Source organism: Lutra lutra, chromosome 4 (genome assembly GCF_902655055.1).
Source record: "Lutra lutra chromosome 4, mLutLut1.2, whole genome shotgun sequence".
Classification (NCBI taxonomy): Eukaryota; Metazoa; Chordata; class Mammalia; order Carnivora; family Mustelidae; genus Lutra; species Lutra lutra.
Window position 1 is genome coordinate 178,214,308 of NC_062281.1, and position 19,424 is coordinate 178,233,731.

General features: G+C 45.4%; 1 protein-coding gene across 3 annotated transcripts in view; it reads right to left on the reverse strand.

Moving 5' to 3' along the window:
• The window catches only part of DHDDS (dehydrodolichyl diphosphate synthase subunit), a 37,154-nt gene that overhangs the window by 9,178 nt on the left and 8,552 nt on the right, over positions 1-19,424 (reverse strand). For all 3 annotated transcript variants that reach the window (XM_047725785.1, XM_047725786.1, XM_047725784.1), the window contains 4 exons: positions 18,178-18,294; positions 17,109-17,210; positions 8,104-8,218; positions 5,195-5,302 (listed from right to left, as the gene is read on the reverse strand). In XM_047725785.1, the coding sequence (XP_047581741.1) occupies positions 5,195-5,302; positions 8,104-8,218; positions 17,109-17,210; positions 18,178-18,294 (442 nt within the window). The remainder of the gene's footprint in view (positions 1-5,194; positions 5,303-8,103; positions 8,219-17,108; positions 17,211-18,177; positions 18,295-19,424) is intronic.

Below are 19,424 nucleotides of genomic sequence, written 5' to 3' on the forward strand. Positions count from 1 at the left end.
AGTCATCAGTGCATATAAATGCCGTCTATCCGGCCTCCACATATTCTGGATCTACTGCCACGTTTCAGACGTGTTCGAAGTCCTCTCAGGCACAAAGCCTCAGACAATCCAGGCTTCAAGAAGTCCTAGCAGTCAATCTCCTCTCCCCGACCATACTGTTACTGTCCCTGTGTAACACCCCAATCAGGTGTGGGGGTATTAATAATTTCCTTAGAGGGGCGCCTGGGTGGCTCAGTGGGTTTAAAGCCCTCTGCCTTGGCTCGGGTCATGATTCAGGGTCCGGGGATCGAGCCACAATCGGGTTCTCTGCTCAGCAGGGAGCCTGCCTTCCATTCCTCTCTCTCTCTGCCTGCCTCTCTGCCTCCTTGTGATCTCTGTCTGTCAAATAATAAATAAATCTTTAAAAAAAATATTTCCTTAGAGACTGTTTGTACAGAACTTATGCCATCCTGGTGCAAGGGCTCACGGAGCTTGCTTGGAGAAATGGGGCTCTTACCTAGTCATCCAGACCTCTCCTGAGCATTAAGGTTCTCCTGCTCTTGTTCTCATCCTCAGCAGAATTAGGAGCAAGATGTAACAGCCCCTCCAGCACATAAATCCTCCATCCTCGCTACACTGTCTGGGCCTGCAGAGAGGCTATGGGCACTTGGTCACAAAACATTCATGAGCCAGGGACAAGTCCTCCCAGAAGTCCCCATTTGCCACAGCCAGCGTGCCAGGGACAGGGGATGCATTTTGGAGGGCTGCCTAGCCAGCTACCCTTGCCAGAAACACACGTACTGAAGCACCCAGGGTCTCCCTGCCTAAGGAACTGTACCAGGACAGGAGAAGAAGGGTGCTCCGAGCCTACGGCTTTTCTGGAGCCAGAAGAACTCTGATGAAGAGCTCAGAGACACAGACGGGAAACGATACTGGTCACCATTCTATTAAGACAACTCTGTTCCAGCAGGGCTCTCAGCACTTTTGCTATATCAGCTTACCGCAACCCTAGCAACAAACCTGAGGCCGGCCTTCTTTGTTTTTAAAGTAGGCTCCATGCCCAGCGCAGAGCCCAGTGCGGGGCTTGAACTCACGACCCTGAGGTCAAGACCTGGGCCGAAATCAAGAGTCGGACCCTGAACCCATGGAGCCACCCAGACGCCCCAAGCAGGCACTCTTACTGACACCACTCCTCATTTTACAGATGAGGAAAATGATACTGTGCTGGGTGAAGTCACCGCCAGTCAGCCCCAGAATGAGCAGGATTAGCAGGCGGCACCATGATGCAAAGTTAGGAATGTCTGAGACAACAGTTCAAGCTTTTAACTTTTCCTAAGGAGAAGATAGCAACTACCTGAAGAAATAAAGTAGAAATAAAACAGACGACTGATCCAGCCCCATGTTTAACCTCTGACAAGAGCATCAAAGGAAGTGTGGTGGGAACACGTATCTTCCATGACACCACTCTTACAGATGAGATGGACCAAACACTTACTGTTCACATCTGTCCGTGACCCCTCATGAACCTTCCATCTCTGCAGCTTGTAAACCGAGGCTCAGTGGCTCTGCACTGCCACCCATCCCTCCCCTGCTGATGTTCCCTCTGTCCTACTGCATCTGAGTCAAGACTTCCTCCTTTAACCAGCCCCCATTTTCCACAGCTGATGGGTGATCACCTGAAGACTGCCAGGGTCCCCTTCAGATACCGAGGTCCTAGCCCTAAACAACTTGTGGCTGAGTCCCTGCTTCGCTTAGCCTGCACCAGGGACGATCAGCCAATGAGCTACTCTAGAAGTCACCTCCCTGGGCCTCTGCCCTGGCTTCCTGTAGGAACAGAGACACACTGTGCGGGGCTTAGAGATAGAGCAGCTCAGATTTTAACAATGGGAAGTTGGGGAAATGGGATGGGAACATAGATGTGGAGGTTGGAAACTGAAAGGCCAAGATCCCAAACAAGGAACCATAGAGTCTAGTTTGGGTATATGAGGACAGGGTAATAAAAGGGGAGACCCTGGAAAGACCAGCTTTCTGGTCTGAGGCCAGACTGGTGAGGATTGTTGTTAGTCTGGAATCTACCTTAATGCTCTGCTAAGGTGCTGAAGATTTCTAGAAACAGAAGCTTTGAGGACTCCTGGGTAGATAGAGCCTGGCCAGGATCCCCAAGGGGCCCCCCTGGAAAAAGCGTTCAGGGACAGTCAACATCTCTGTTTTAACTTTGGTTTCCTCACTTTAAAAATGGTGGCAATAACCATGGTATGACCTTCTAGCACTATAAAGAATCCATGTAAAGGATGCCTGACATGTGGTAAGAACTCAGTAAATGTTCTGCAATTAGGGTTCCCAGGTACAGGATGGGACTTTTAACACTTGTCCTCAAACACGTCCCCCTCACCCCACGAAATAGCAGAACCATCCTCCCAACCATCTAGGCCAAAACCTGCATGTCTGGATTCCTAGTAACATTAATATTTGTACTCACTTTGTTTTATCCTCCGAGATCCATGAGTTTCAAAATTATATCATCAGCATTACCACTAATGGAAACCTCTTGAGTAATGGTTAAGTTTCCTTTCAGTTTGTATTCTAGTCCATCTCACTAAAGGTGTATAGTCCGAGAACTATGTTCAGATAACCTGAACTAACTCTTTTCTCTAGAGGTTGTATTATTAACTTTCATTTGTTTCTGTTTCAAATTTTGCTTTTCCCCATCTCGGTCCACTCAGCCTTCCCCCTCCCTACAGCCCCCCCCCAACCTCGCGGCAGATCCTTTCACCTGGACCACTGTAGGAGTTTGGTCCCCTTGACTGCTGCCCCCCACGTAAAAATCCTGAATGACTGTTGCAAAATAAATCAGATCCTGTCATTCCTCTGATCAAAATTCTTCAGCTATGTCACCATGGCTCATAAGGTCCTATATAACCAGAGGGCCTAACTCACACCCAGCCTCATTTCACACCCTTCTTTGTACACGAGGCCTCTTTGCATGTTCTTCCAAGATCCAGACTTGACAACCTCAGTGTCCTTGCACTACTGCTCCTCTTGTAGAGAATAATTCTTTATCGCCAGATTTTCACACATCTGGCTGCTTCTCATCTTTTGTATCATGGCTTAAAAACCACCTCCGCGGAAAGGCCTTCCTTGACTGCTCTGTTTAGTACCTCTTAGTTCCTTCATTACTTTCTAGCATATCACTCTGTTTCCTTCACTGCCTTATTACAGTCTGAAATTATCTTATATACTTGTTTATTATCTATCTCAAGGAAGACGATAAGCTCCACGAAGGTAGGAATCTTATGCTTAATATAGTCCTTGACTCATAGTTGGTATTGTTTGTGCAAAGAATGAAAGTCCTCTGACAGCCATGTAGGAAAGCGCCTGAGAAACCTGAAATGAGGGGCGCCTGGGTGGCTCAGTGGGTTAAAGCCTCTGTCTTTGGCTCAGGTCATGATCCCAGGGTCCTGGGATCGAGCCCCACATCGGGCTCTCTGTTCAGCAGGGAGCCTGCTTCCCTCTCTCTCTCTGCCTGCCTCTCTGCCTACTTGAGATCTCTGTCAAATAAATAAATAAAATCTTTAAAAAAGAAAGAAAGAAAGAAAGAAACCTGAAATGACTATAAATGGCTTCTGAGCAGCCAAATCCGAGATAAGAGTATCCATGCACCAAAGCTCACACACCAACATCCTCTGGGCTTCAGAGCCAGTTTATTCTCACTTTACAGACCTCTTTCTAGCAAGCCCGACTGACTGGTTTCCTACCCTATAGCCAATTTTAAACAGTAAATAGGAAGAGAGGAGGGATGCCTGTCAAATTAGCCATTGACAGTGGTAGAAAATGCCACAGAGGATGTACGGAAATATACACGAAATCCCAAAGCTAAGTGTGTGGGGGCCATCTAGCTTAGGGCAAACAGTCCCACCCTCCATAGGCATCACTGTCCAGTGAAGAGCTTTAAGATGGCAGTTGCCATCATCATTATTAGCAAGTGCCTGGTATATACCAGGTGTCAATGATTATGTACATGACACATGTCGGAAAGTTTTCCAGCAAAAAGGGATAGAAAAAAAAATCAGGTTCTTAAAGGAGCTTTGGTCATGTGGAAAAATATGATATTCATTCCTCACTGATGGTGGATAGTTGAGACTCTGCCGTTTTCCTTTCCTTGAATAAAACTCCCTCTTTCAATTCTTCATATTCTAATGACCAAGCACAGGACCAAGCTTCATGACTTGACGGACTTTTTCCAGGAGTTCTGGACTTGGGATTCATGGACAGATTCCAGGGGTTACGTAAACCCCTGACATCTGTTTCGGTGATGAGTACAATTCTATGCAAAATGCCATGTGTTAGAATGATCTGTGCAATTTTTCTAGGGAGATGGTCTATGGTTTCCATCAGATTCTCCAAGAGGATTAAGAAGCCCTGAGTTAAATCATTATTTCCTCCTGGTCATTGTCTTTCTAGACTCAAGAAACAGGAGCAGCAGCTTTGGGTTTAAAAGCTTGTAGCGTTGAGACAGTGATCCTGCCCCTCTGTTTCCAGATTTGGAAAATGCAGATACCAAACCTGGGGGATTGCTGGAAGAGTTAAGTACAGAAACATACCGGAATACATCTAACGCACTAACGACCACGCACACTACCCTTATTATCAAGAATTCTAATCAGATGCAGGTGACTCTGCCTCCTATTAAAACCGGTTTCCAGATGTGGTGATCAAAACTGAAAGAACTTCAAATGTTGGCGGAACATATTTTATATAGTAGAAAGACAGCGCTACTTTGTTTTTAATCCCTTCTGGAAGAGGCTTGAATTTTGCATACTTTGACTTTTTACAATCTTTTACTAGCTTAATACCGTGAGGGAATAGCCAATCTCTCTGAGAAGTCTCCTGTGTCTCTGTGCAAAGAGATTAGAGACATGTAACTTGAATCCCAGTTCTGTGTCTTATTGGTTATACATCCTTAACAAAAGAATTTTGCTGTATTCACTTAAACAAGTGGGGCGGATGATACCTAGGCCACTGGGATCTTGGGGGCATTAAATGAGATAGTACCTATAAAATGTTCACAGTGCCTGACATATAGTAAACAAGGAGTAGCTACTATATTCATTAACATGCCTATTAGCAAGTACCTCGTGTAAGCAGTAGGCGGTCAGTCGATGCTAACCTTTTCTTCCATCACATCCAGTTAGACCAGCCCTGAACTCTTTCTTACCTGGAGCATGCTGTGGTTCATCTGGTACTGCAGGATGGCCTCACAGAGGTTCCAGAATGTGTATTCTGGCCACAGAACGGGTTGGAACACCAAGCAGGAGTGGGAAGTCTGGGAAACCAGGGGGAAGGAAGAGAGGATAGTTGAGTAGCATGTAGCTGGAACATACTCCTGGTTCAGGCTTCCAAAGAAGGAGCAGGCTGAGCATGACCCAGGGTCCCAGAGCTGAGAGGGCCCAGGTGCCCTGAGCTGCAGCTACCGCCGTTGCCAGCCCCAAAGTGCCTTGCTCATAGGGTGGGGTCATCTGAGGTACCTGTGTGCAGCGAGGCAGAACTACAGCAAGACTAGATCAACATTCCCACCAGGATTTTTCTAAGAGCCAATTTTAGGACTATGAAATAACATCTGGATTATGTTATTGGCTCTTGGCCCTTAGATGTCATCTGGGAGACATGATGTCTGATAAAAGTCAGCAATGAACAAAGGGTGGCCGGGGCTGTTATTTTTAAGGAGCAGAGCAGGGCACAATGGCGAAGAGCTTGGGCTCTGGGGCCAGACTACCTGCCTTGGACCCTGGCTCCACCTTTTATCATCCATGTGACCCGAGGCAAGTTACTTAACCTCTCTGGGTCTCGGTCTTCTCAACTGTAAAACTGGCTGACAGGAGTACCTGGTTTTTAAGGTATGATGAAAATTAAACATGATAATATACACAAAGCAGTCAGACTACAGAGCTGGGTGAACCCTAATAATAATCACTAATGTAAGAGTTCCTTCTGGAACATTCGTGACAGCCATCGCTTGATACCTTCAGTAGTGAGGAATTCAGCTCCTCGAGAGGGCTGACTTTAGTTGTCCGATAGCTTGTTCTGCTAAACCAATGACACCTTCCCTGGAACTTCTACCAAAGTCTCAGGCCTTTGCTCTGGAACAAGTCTGTTTCTTCTTCAAAGTGACATTCTTTTTTTTTTTTTTTTAAAGATTTTATTTATTTATTTGACAGACAGAGATCACAGAGAAGCAGGCAGAGAGAGGGAGAAGCAGGCTCCCCACTGAGCAGGGAGCCCGATGCGGGGCTCGATCCCAGAACCCTGGGATCATGACCTGAGCCAAAGGCAGAAGCTTTAACCCACTGAGCTACCCAGGCGCCCCTCAAAGTGACATTCTTTCAAATATTTGAAGGCAAGATTAGAGCTGCCTGTTATTTGTCCCCAAGGTTGTCATGACTTGTTCAGTTTGCCTTTGCCTACAAATGATACATTTTAAGGCAGCAGGGATTATCTCTGACTTGGTCATTGCCATTTGCCCAGCACACAAAGGAGGAACTCAGTATTTCTTTCTCAGAGAATGAACTGTCACCAGGCCTCCCTTTTTCAGACCATCATCCTTCACTCATTCCTTACATGGCATGAATTCCAGATTCCTTGCTATCCGGGTTGGCCACTTCTGCTAAGTCCTCCAGTTTGCGAATGCAGTCTTTTAAAACTCAGTGCCCGGGGGCACCTGGGTGGCTCAGTGGGTTAAAGCCTCTGCCTTCGGCTCAGGTAATAGTCCCGGGGTCCTGGGATAGAGCCCCACATCTGGCTTTCGGCTCAGCAGGGAGCCTGCTTCTTCTTCTCTCTCTGCCTGCCTCTCTGCCTACTTGAGATCTATGTCTGTCAAATAAATAAATAAAATCTTTAAAAAATAAAATAAAATTCAGTGCATGGAAGTAAATTTTCCAGACATGATCTGACCCATAGAGCAGACCACCAAACCATAACCTGCACATTATCTCTTTCAATATAGCCAAAGACCAAAAGTATCTTCAGTAGCTAAATCTTTCAAGACTATGGTCCATTGGGGCGCCTGGGTGGCTCAGTGGGTTAAAGCCGCTGCCTTCAGTTCAGGTCATGATCCCAGGGTCCTGGGATCGAGCCCCACATCGGGCTCTCTGCTCAGCGGGGAGCCTGCTTCCTCTTCTCTCTCTGCCTGCCTCTCTGCCTACTTGTGATCTCCATCTGTCAAATAAATAAATAAAATCTTTAAAAAAAAAAAAAAAGACTACGGTCCATCAAAATTTCTGGAATTTGGGGCGCCTGGGTGGCTCAGTGGGTTAAAGCCTCTGCCTTCGGCTCGGGTCATGATCCCAGGGTCCTGGGATCGAGCCCCGCATCGGGCTCTCTGCTCCGCGGGGAGCCTGCTTCCTCCCCTCTGTCTCTCTGCCTGCCTCTCTGCCTACTTGTGATTTCTGTCCAAAAAAAAAAAAAAAAATTTCTGGAACTTGCTACAAAGCAGAGTCTCTCCAACCTCTCCTTGAATGGTGATGTGTTTCTTAGGGGCCAAGTTAACAGATGATGGGAGATTTTCAAGCAAAAGCAAACTGATCTGGCTATGAGCTTTCGGGGGACCACAGGGGTAACTGAGCTAAAAGACAGCAGCAGGCCCCTAAGAGTCTACATATAGTTTCTATCCCTGTGGACTGTGCTTGCATAGACACGGCTGCTTTCTCCGAAGGAGACAGACCTGTGACTGCAAGGCCAGGTTCTAGCCCAGAGGGGCTGGAGTAGCAGCTGGCAGATTACCAGGGCAGCAGCTTAGGCTCAGGAACACAAGACAGAAGTCCAGTGCTTTGAACAAGGGCACAAGTGAAGTTTTCACCACAGCTGGATAGCCTTGATTTTCCTCTAGGCACTTCGGAGAGCAAGAACCACCCAGGCTGGCAGAGCCAGGGACAGAAGAGGAAGGGACAGCAATGTGACCAGGCATAGCCTGGATACATTTCTCCAGATTCCCGCCCCCCACCCCCACCCCCATTCTCCGGTGCCAGCGTGGCTGCGAGTGGGGAGGAGCCCTGCTACATCCATCCTGTGGGTGCGATCGCAGTCTTCAGGCTGACACAAACACAACCCCCGTGGTTGCAAACTGCTTACCTGCCACAGCAAGAAGTCGCTGAGCCTCACTTCCCCAGAAGTCCGTATCAAGATGTCAGGGTGTGGAGAGTGGTTGGTATAGAGGCACTTATCAAGCAGAGACTCAGAGACATCACTAAGGTGAGTGGGGAAGAGACAAGGGTAAGCACACATCTCTTTTCGGATTATTCTCATGGTGAACTCCTACGTCAGGCTTCCCAATTCTTAGAACACCACGAGCCAATATAGGCGGAGGCCCTAAACATTCAAATGAATGTATGATTTTAGTCCTCACAACTACAGGAAGTATTTCGATCCTCATTTAATACATAAGGAAACAGGCTCAGAGAAGATAACTTGCCCAAAGTCATTTCACTGCAGACTAAAACCAGATGCACCCACTAGAACGTGTCCTTCACTTAAAACACCTTATTTTCTACAATGCATACATCTGGGGCACGTGGGAGGCTCAGTCAGTTAAGAGTCTAACTTCAGGGGCGCCTGGGTGGCTCAGTGGGTTAAGCCGCTGCCTTCGGCTCAGGTCATGATCCCAGATCCTGGGTTCGAGCCCCACATCGGGCTTTCTGCTCAGCAGGGAGCCTGCTTCCTCCTCTCTCTCTGCCTACTTGTGATTTCTCTCTGTCAAATAAATAAATAAATAAAATCTTTAAAAAAAAAAAAAAAAGAGTCTAACTTCAGCTTAGGCCATGGTCTCAGGGTCCTCCGATGGGAGCCCCGAATTGGGCTCTGAGCTCAGCAAGGAATATGTTTCCCCCACTCCCTCTCCTTCTGTCCCTCCCCTGCTCATCTGCATACATACACACTCTCTCTCTCTCAAATAAATAAAATCTTTTTTTTTAAGATTTTATTTATTTATTTGACAGACAGAGATCACAAGTAGGCAGAGAGGCAGGCAGAGAGAGAGGCGGAAGCAGACTCCCCACTGAACAGAGAGCCCGACGTGGGGCTCAATCCCAAGACCCTGGCAGAGGTTTTAACATACTGAGCCACCCAGGTGCTCCTAAAAATCTTAAAATAAGTAAAATAAAATGTACACAACTGACCCTGCAATTTGATACAATACTAATGCAACTATTTCAATAAAGATAAATCTAAATGCACTGACTGGGAAAGATCAGAGCTAATATTAAATAAAAAAACAAGCTTCAGAAAATATACAGTGCAGAGGCACCTGGGTGGCTCAGTCAGTTAAGCGTCCAACTCTTGATTTTGGCTCAGGTCATGATCTCAGGGTCATGAGATCATGTCCCATTTTGGGCTCCACAATGGGCATGGTTAAGCCTGCTTAAGATTCTCTCTCGCCTTCTTCCTCTGCCCAACAACTCCCTCTAAAAAAATAAATAAATAAAATAGAAGGAAAAAGAAGAGATAGAGTACAAGGGCATCTGGGTGGCTCAGTTGGTTAAACACTTGCTTTTGGCTCATGTAATGATCCCAGGGTCCTGGGATCGAGCCCTACATTGGGCTCGCTGCTCAGTGGGGAGTCTGCTTCTCCCTCTGCCCTTCCCCTCATGTGCATGCTCTCTCTCTCTCTTCCAAAAATAAGTAAATAAATACAAATTTTTAAAATAAAAATGAAAAATAAAGAAAGAACAAAGTTTAGAAAGATATAAACACCATACTCTCAATGGTGATTACTTTTGGAAGGCTAGATAAATAAGGAAAGACTATCCTTTTTTACTTTACGTACTTCTGTTATTGTTTGAATGTACTATAAAGAACATTTTTTAGGAGCACCTGGGTGGCTCAGTTGAATAAGCGTCTGCCTTCAACTCGGGTCATGATCCCGGTGTCCCGGGATCAAGTCCTGCATCAGGCTCCCTGCTCTGCAGGAAGCCTGCTTCTCCCTCTGCCTCTCTCTCTCTGTTTCTCATGAATAAATAAATAAAATAATTTTTTTAAAAAAGAACATTTTAAAAAAGATTTATTATTTGAGAGAGAGAGGGAGTGAGGTGTGTGTGTGCACGGCGGGGCGGGTAGCAGGAAAGTGGGAGAGAGAATCTCAAGCAGACTCCCTGGTGAGTAGAGCTTGACCTAGGGCTCCATCCCAGGACCCCAAGATCATGACCTGAGCTGAAATCAAGAGTCAGCTGCTTAACTGACTGAGCCATCCAGGTGCCCCTGAACAGCACTTTTAAAAACTTCTAAGTCATGAGGATCTTGAAACACTGCAAAAAAATCCATGTTCCTTAAGATTTTAAAAGACAGCAAAATGATCAGCCCCTGTTAAGAGCTACTTTCTCACACAGACAGACATTTAGAAAGGAGATGGAATGGAAGAAGAATGGGGACTGCTACCGTTTATCGGAAGTAAAACACTCCTGTCCGTGGAAAGAAGGTATTTGCAAGGCTAGTTGTCCTCTGGTTCTAAGAACACTGTTTACCTGTCCTACCAAGCACCAAGAGCCAGAACTTGGAATCTGTAAGTTGTAAGACTTGTATCTCGGGAGGATCTAGAAGATAAAATTTCTTCGTGGGAACATTCTTCAAGGAGCACAGTTAAAAAAGCAGGGATCTGGGCTGTCTTTTTCCCAACCCCCATCCTCCCACCCCGGTAAGATTTATTTATTTATTTGAGAGAGAGAAGACAGAGAGGGAGCACAAGCTGGGGGAGGGGCACAGGGAGAGGGAGAGAATCTCAAGCAGACTCCCTGCTGAGCACAGAGCCCAGCTTGGGGCTCGATCTCACAACCCTGAGATCACGATCTCAGCTGAAATCAAGAGTTGGACACTCAACTGACTGAGCCACCCAGGCAGCCCTGGGCTGAGTATTTAAAATGAGACTACATTTACAATCTGTGTGCCTTTGGGTCCTCTTTCTGCAAATCACAGAAGGAGTTTTTTTTGTGCCATCACAAGGGAAACAGTTTTCACTTATGAACTGCAAGAAGAATTTCCCTGAAAATCAGATTTCCCTGAAAATCTGACAGTCTCGTCTTAGCAGCATGGTCTTAATTCTCTAAGAAATCTGAGGCCCTGTATAATAAATCTAATTTCTCAGTTCCCTTTTCTTTGAAATGGAAACATTTGTCCTATCTACTTATAGGTTACTGTGAGGGTCAAATCAAATCAAGTAACAGGGGCACCTGGGTGGCTCAGTTGATTAAGTACCCAACTCTTGGGGCACCTGGGTGGCTCAGTTGGTTAAGCGTCTGCCTTTGGTTCAGGTCATGATCCTAGGGTCCTAGGATCGAGTCCCACATCGGGTTCCCTGCTCAGTGGAGAGCCCGCTTCTCCCTCTCCTTCTGCCTGCTACTCTGCTTAGTTGTACGCTCTTTCTCTGTGTCAAATAAATAAAACCTTAAAAAAAAAAAAAGTATCCAACTCGATTTCAGCTCAGGTCATGATCTCAGGGTTGGCCCTGTGTTAGGCTTCCTGCTGGCATGGAGATCTCTCTCTCCCTCTGCCCCCAACCCTAAAAAACAAAAACAAAAACAAAAACAAAAACAAGTGAAATAACAGATCTGAGTGTACCTCAGGAAGTAACTATAAAGTATTATGTAAATAAAGAAGAAATGTTATTTCCAGTCCCACCACTTAACTGTGTGACTTCAGATCCCCATTTAATCTCTCTGAGTTTCAAATGTGTCTGCAAAAGGTTTGTTCCATCTACTTCAAGCAGTGGGCAGAATTCTTACCGAAAATGAAGTAACTCTAAGGGGGTAGGAGGAGATAAAATCAACAAAATGAAAATAGAACATCTGTGCTATGGCCAACAAAAACTCATCATTACTTGGCATTAGCTGTCTACATGAAGACTTTAAAGAAATAATGTTCTTCTTCTTCTTTTTTTTTTTTTTAAAGTAATCTCTACACCCAATCTGAGGCTGAAACCCACAACCCCAAGATCAAGAGTTTCATGCTCTACCGACTCAGCCAGTTAGGTGCCCCAAGAAGTAATTTCTCTTATATAAAGTAAAATACCAGCTTTCGCCTACAAAACTAGAGTAGTTTACAATTCTGTTTGGCAAGAATAAGATGAAATGGACACACCCAGATCCTGAGGTAACAAAGCAAAATGCTGATAAGAGTTAAATTTATAGACTTCCTTGTAGCATTATTTGTAATAAGGACAAATTAGAAACAGCCTACATAACCAACAACTTGAATGATTAAGTCAATTAAAGCAAGACACATTCTGCAGCCATTAGAAATGTAAGACAAACGATGAAAAATATGAGGCATAGAAAAGTGCTCATATTACAACATCAAGTGAACAAAAGCATAACGCAGGTCGTAATGTGTTCACAGTGTGATTTCTTTTGTTATAAATATTTATGTCATTATTGGATTTGTGTTTTAAAAAGAGGACTCTGGGGGCGCCTGGGTGGCTCAGTCGATTAAGTGGCTGCCTTTGGCTCAGGTCATGATCCCAGTCCTGGGATAGAGCCCCACATCAGGCTCCTTGCTCAGCAGGGAGCCTGCTTCTCCCCTGCCTGCCATTCCCCCTGCTTGTGCATGCTCTCTCTCTCTCTGTGTCAGAAATAAATAGAATCTTAAAAAATAAATAAAACAAAATAAAATAAAATAAAAAGATGACTGGCTGAACTTTGAACCACAACTGATCACTGCTTTCATCACATCAGCTTGTGCCCTCACATCCATTAGCGTGACCCAGCAGCACGGGTGACTTATGTGTGTACATGAACCAGACTCAGAGCTGCCCGAGGGCAAACCCCATGAAACATTCAACTCTGTGTTCTTGCCCTTCTAGCATGGCAACTTCTTGGGATAGAGAAAGACTTGATATATGTTTGAATAAATGAGTGAATGAATCACTGAAAACAGATCTCAGAAACAAATACATATTGGTTTTCTGAATGTGAGGAGCTTACAGGCTAAAAAAGTTTTTGACAATGTACTTGCAAATAACCTAGAACGTAAACACAGGTAACAGACATTGTCACAACTTGATGGGAAAAATCAACTCAGTTGATTAAACTCACACACACATATCTAAGCAAACAGTAAGACCTACAAAGACATCCTAAAAATCAAAGTGTTACCAGGAGCGTTGCTGATCCTGGAAGACCTAAATTTTGATCTTTCTATATCCAGTAGTTTGTAAATCCTCTCTGATGAACATTTATAAAAGTATGTCCATATTGAGGCTCCGATTAGCCCAGTCCAAGTAACACTAACCTTTCTAAGCTTGCAGCCTCCTTCCCTGGCAACCCTGACCCACCCACACCATATCTATCTGCTTGACTAATCCCATGTAGGCAGGTTCCTAAGCCATGTAAGGCAAAGAAAATTAATATGGGAAAACTTCCTAGGCAAGAAAGACAAGATAAAGGTCAGTGGTTGTCGCTGTGGTATGAGTATCAAGAACACGGAACTAAGAGGCATGATCAGAGTCTAGTCCCAGGCAAGAATACACACAAATCTACTAGCCAAAACCTTTCTTTCTTTCCAGCATAAACATTTGTCTCTTTAAATAAAACATTAACCGGAAAGCACAGTAATACTGTGAACAACTATGAAATCACCCCATGGGTCAAGAATCAGAAAATCACAATAACCTGCATCTACTCCTACAACCCTGTTCCTCTTCATCTCTCATCTTCCTGCCCGCCCCCCACTGACTTAACCAGCATCTTAATTTCTTCCCCAACAGTTCACTTTCAATCCATAGCTTAATTGACCTCTCTACAGCATTCAACACTGCTGCTCCCACCAACGCCCCCTTCCTCCCAACCTGCACCAGCAAAGTCCCTCTTCTCTTGGCTTCCGTAATACCGACTGCCTGGTTTTCTTCCTGCCTTTCTGGTTGTTCCTCCTTTTTTTTCCCTTAAGGCTTCTTCTCCTCTACCCAGCCAGCACAAGTCATAGTTTCTCAAAACTCCATCCTTGGCCCTCTCCCCCTCTCATTCTAGACTCTCCTCGATGTCCTCATGCCCTCTTTGCTTTGGTTACCGACTCACAGGTGACCTCCATACCGTTACATCCAGTCCCCACCTCTCCTCACAAACTGTAGACCTGACATCTATGTTCAACATCTACAGTTTATCCCAAATCAAACTGCTGACCTTCTTTCTCAAACTGGATCCTCCCTCAGAGATCCCTAGCACAGGGAAGGGCACCGCTGTGCACTGTTTTGGAAGTAAAAATCCTGGAGTCTCACATAACACATCTTTTTCCCAGACCTGGCCCATGAAGGCCTCTCAATTTTATCTACTTCATAACACTCAATGCAGTCTACTTGACTTCTTCCTCCTCCACCACCACCACACAAGCTCCATTCCAGGTAATCCCTACCTGAATTATCCCAACAGCCTTTCTGTAACTGACAACCTCCTCACACTACTACTGCCTCTTTCCTGGGTTACTGCTTTTCCTTCCTTCTCTGGCCACTTATCATTTCCCTAGCAAAGCCTTCCCTACCAGGTCTATTCCTCTTACTCTAAATTCTTGTTGTACCACGCACGGATGCTTTTATAACATTGGTCACCATTATAATGTATGTCAATGTGTATAATATTGATTATGGCCTGTTCCCTTTACCAGAGCTCCCTGAGCACAGGAAATACATACTTTTATTTTTGCTACTGTACCCGCTCTGTACAACAACGTGCTTGGCCTACACATATGTGGCATTTTAAAAATGTTTGTTGAGACTTCCTGGGGCGCCTGGGTGGCTCAGTGGGTTAAAGCCGCTGCTTTCGGCTCGGGTCATGAGCCCGGGGTCCTGGGATCGAGCCCTGCATCGGGCTCTCTGCTCGGCAGGGAGCCTGCTTCCCTTCCTCTCTCTCTGCCTGCCTCTCTGCCTACTTGTGATCTCTGTCTGTCAAATAAATAAATAAAATCTTTAAAAAAAAAAAAAAAAGAAACTAAGTAAGAAGTAAACAATCTTTAAAAAAAAAAAAATGTTTGTTGAGTGAATAAATGATTGAATGAATGAGCTATGTGGCACAGGAAACCACCCAGCTGTTGGAGAGGAAAAAGATTTACAGAATAGCCTTAAAAACAGTCTCCTTTTGTGCTTATCTAATTCCATTCTCACTGAGCAACTTTCTGATCGTTAATTTAGTTTCACAGATAAATCTAATTATACCCAAGAAAGGAATCAGACAAATTCCTGAGTCCCAAAGTCCAGGTGACAGAGGAAAGGGACAGGCACTCTGGAATCAGACAGCTCTAGAGATGAGTCAGCTCTGGCACTCACTAGCAGAATGGCCTGGGGAAAGCCGTTCAATGCTCAGCTCAGGTTTCTCATCTATAAAATGGAGAAAACACCTGAACCTCTCACACATGAGATCAAGGACTAAGTAAAATACAGAACATAACACATCGCCTGTGTTATTTTTGCTGTTATTTTACTTTTGCTATTATTAGCTCATTAATAATATTACTAAATGTTACACTAACAATAACATGAAGGGACTGAGAGGCTAGATGGCTTCCAAAATCTCTCAAGCTCTAATAGTTAGGATTCCACATGCTGCTTGGAATGAATAATTGTCTTTTTGGAAAATACCTGAATTTTGCATGAAACCGTAAAATGAGAGACCTAAAGGACTTTACCCCGCATGAGCTGCATTCCTGAAAAATCATTTGAGGGCAAACATTGCCAAAGGGCCAGAAAGACATCTTTTTTTTTCTTTTAAGATTTTATTTATTTATTTATTTATTTATTATTTTTATTTTCTTTTAAAGATTTTATTTATTTATTTGACAGACAGACACAAGTAGGCAGAGAGGCAGGCAGAGAGAGGGAGGAGGAAGCAAGTTCCCTGCTGAGCAGAGAGCCTGATGCGGGGCTCGATCCCAGGACCCTGAGATCATGACCTGAGCAAAAGGCAGGGCCTTAACACACTGAGCCACCCAGGCGCCCCTATTTATTTATTTTTTAAAAGATTTTGCTTTTAAAGTAATCCCTACACCCAATGTGGGGCTTAAACTCATGACCTCCGAGATCAAGAGTCCCATGCCCCACTGACTGAGAGCCCCATGCCCCATGGAGGACATCTTTTCTTTTCTTTTTTTTTTTAAGATTTTATTTGAGAGAGACAGAGATAGTACACATGAGCAAGAGGGAGAGAGGGAGAAGCAGATTCCCTGCTGAGCAGGGAGCCCGATATGGGGCTTGATCCCAGGACCCCGAGATCATGACCTAAGACAAAGTCAGACACTCAACCTACTGAGCCACCCAAGTGCCTTGGAGGCCATCTTTTTAAAAAAACTTGTGAAGGCCATCTGGGTGGCTCAGTCGGTGAGGCATCTGCCTTCCACTGAGGCTGTGATCTGGCAGTCCTGGGACGAGGCCCGGTGTTGGGCTCCTTCCTCAGTTGGGGGGGTCTGCCTCTCCTTCTTCCTCTGCCCCCAACCCCTGCTCATTCTCTAGCTCAAATACATAAATTTTTAAAATCTTTAAAAAAATATATTAATTCCAGGGGCGCCTGAGTGGCTCAGTGGGTTAAGCCGCTGCCTTCGGCTCAGGTCATGATCTCAGGGTCCTGGGATCGAGCCCCGCATCGGGCTCTCTGCTCAGCAGGGAGCCTGCTTCCTCCTCTCTCTCTGCCTGCTTGTGATCTCTCTCTGTCAAATAAATAAATAAATAAAATCTTTAAAAAAAAAAAAAATATATTAATTCCAGAGGCACCCGGTTGGCTCGGTCAGGGGAGCATGAGACTCTTGATCTCAGGGTCATGACTTCAAGCCCCACGTTAGGTGCAGACTTATTTAAAAATAAAATCTTAAAAAAAATTAATTCCAATATAGTTAACATGAGTGTTATATTAGTTTCAGGTGTAAGGACATCATTTTTTAGTGAATGCCACGGCTTTGCTACCAGCTACGCCATTTTTCTGGCACTTCCTGGGTTATGGTGAACACAGAAATTCTGAAGTAGGCTACGGCAAGCCTATCCTAAGCTCTGTGTGGGAGGGTCGTGCCCCTCACTCTGTCTACATGCATCCCTCATTTGACTTCCAGCCCAAGGACATGGCTTAGGAGGGGCAAGCCTGGCTTCCCTATCGGTTACCATGTTAAACAAGCAGGGATACCTGGGATCCAGCAGGCCCTGCTCCACTCCCCAGGCCATCTCTCTCACAGCATTACTGATCTCATGACGGGATGTGTAAGCAAAGCAGACATTCAGGAAACACCTGAGAAGGGAAAAAGAGAATAATTTACCAGAGGAAGGGACTAAGTCACTGTCTGTAGAGTACTGCTTCCCCAGAAGAACACACACACACACACACACACACACACACCCCTCAAATGTGAATCATGGATATCTCTGAAAGGTGAGATCATGAATTCTTTGCGTTTTCCAACTTTTCTTAGAATAAACATTATTAATTTTGTAATAAGACGAACACTAAATGACCCTTTTGCCCCTAACCCTCTCTCCTACTGCCAACCAGCTTTCAGAGGACGTGAATTCACTGTGATACTAATACAAGCAAAGTAGAACAGTAAGGAAATTTGATGCAATCCAGCCCACTGCCAAATACATATTATATTCCAAAGGCCTCATGTAATATACGTATTATATTCCAAAGGCACACCTCATGAAATTTGATTACTGAACTCTGGTCACCTCTGCATCTGCATGACCTCCCAATGTCAGCCTCTCCATGGGTTAAAGGAGTGGGACAGAGAAAGATTTTCTTGAAGGATCTGCCTTCAGAGACAGAGCTATATCATAGACGGAAACAGAATATATTATAATACGGGGTATCAGACAGGTCCTAGAGAACTCTGATCCAGAGCTCAAGGCCACATCCATAGCTTATCCACCCTATAATGCTCATTTCCACCCTAGCCCGTCAAGTAAAAAACTATTACATATATGTGCATATGTAACCTATGTATATGTATGTATCATGGAGGGTAGGCGCATAGAGGAGGAAGAGGATGAAACACTGTATGTGTATGTTCGCACACATTTGACGAGGCAGTAAGAACCATCTCTGGCCTGCCCTGCAGATGGAAGAGGTCTCTAAGCATCCCCAACCCCTCCTGGCCTCTTGTACCAAATGCGTACCAAGAAAGCCCAGCATGTCTCCCTGAAGCTAAAAGGGAGTCAGAGACCACTCTGGGATGCTCCAGGGAAATGGGAACACTTACTTGTTATAGTTCTTGGTGGCCTGCACCGCCTGTGCAATCAGCTCCTGGAGATCCAAGGGCAACAAATGCAGATCGCCCAGGACCCGGATACACACCCCATGCTTCTGCAGTTTCTCCCTGATCAGGAAAAGGAGGCAGGGTTGGGACAGAGAGCCCGTAGACCTGGAGAACTGCTTATACTCAACTCCCAGTTCCTAAGTGCTGCCCTGTGTGTCGGGCACTGTCCTGGGTGCACAGTGTCACCGCATCCCCTCAATGACTCTGACCCGAGTCTGCCACATTCCCCATTCTACTGCAGGAGATGGACACTCAGACAGGCAGGCAGACACGGCCCAAGGTCAGCTGGCCATTAAGGGCAGTATCAGAACTGAAAGCCAGGTCTGCCTGATTTAAGAACCTGAACCCAAATTCTTTACCACACGTCACACTGCTTCATGTGTCCTTCTCAGCAAGTTACGTTTTATATATCCTGTCCCGTTCTGACAAGGGAGTAAACTCAAGGGCAGAAGCTATACTGTTCGTTACTTCTGTACCTTCTGGTAAAAGATGTTAATAACAGCAACATCTCAGATTTATTTTATTTTATTTATTTTTTAGATTTTATTTATCCACCCAACGGAGAGAGAGAGAGATCACAAGTAGGCAAAGCAGCAGAGAGAGAGAGGGAAGCAGTCTCCCCGCCGAGCAGAGAGCCTGACGCGGGGGCCGATCCCAGGACCCTGAGACCACGGCCCAAGCCGAAGGCAGAGGCCCAACCCACTGAGCCACCCAGGCGCCCCCTCAGATTAATTTTATGTTTACTAAGTGCCAGACACTGGTCTAAGTGCTTTACACGCATCAGTACGTCCTATCCTTACACCAGTCTTTAAGGGAGACAATATTATCATTCCTCTTTTACAGACAAGGAAACTGAGGCACAGGGAGGCTAGGCAATTTACTCAACATCAGACAGGTGGTGAGTGGAAAGCTGAACATGAACCTAGGGAGCCTGGTTCCTGGGCCTGTCCTCTTGGATCATGGCATCTTGCTGCCTCCATACAGTTATTCCCAAACTCTGCACAGTGGGCATGAATTCAGTTACCCAACCAGCTCCCCTCACCTGGGGTCACTATGGAAAAACTGAATGACAAGTGTTTGTTAAATGGGAACTTAATAACAAGAAGATTCCGTAGGCGGGCAGGTCCTTGAGACCCCTGGTCCAGAGTGCAAGGCCGCATCCACAGCGGGTCCACTCCATAACCCACATC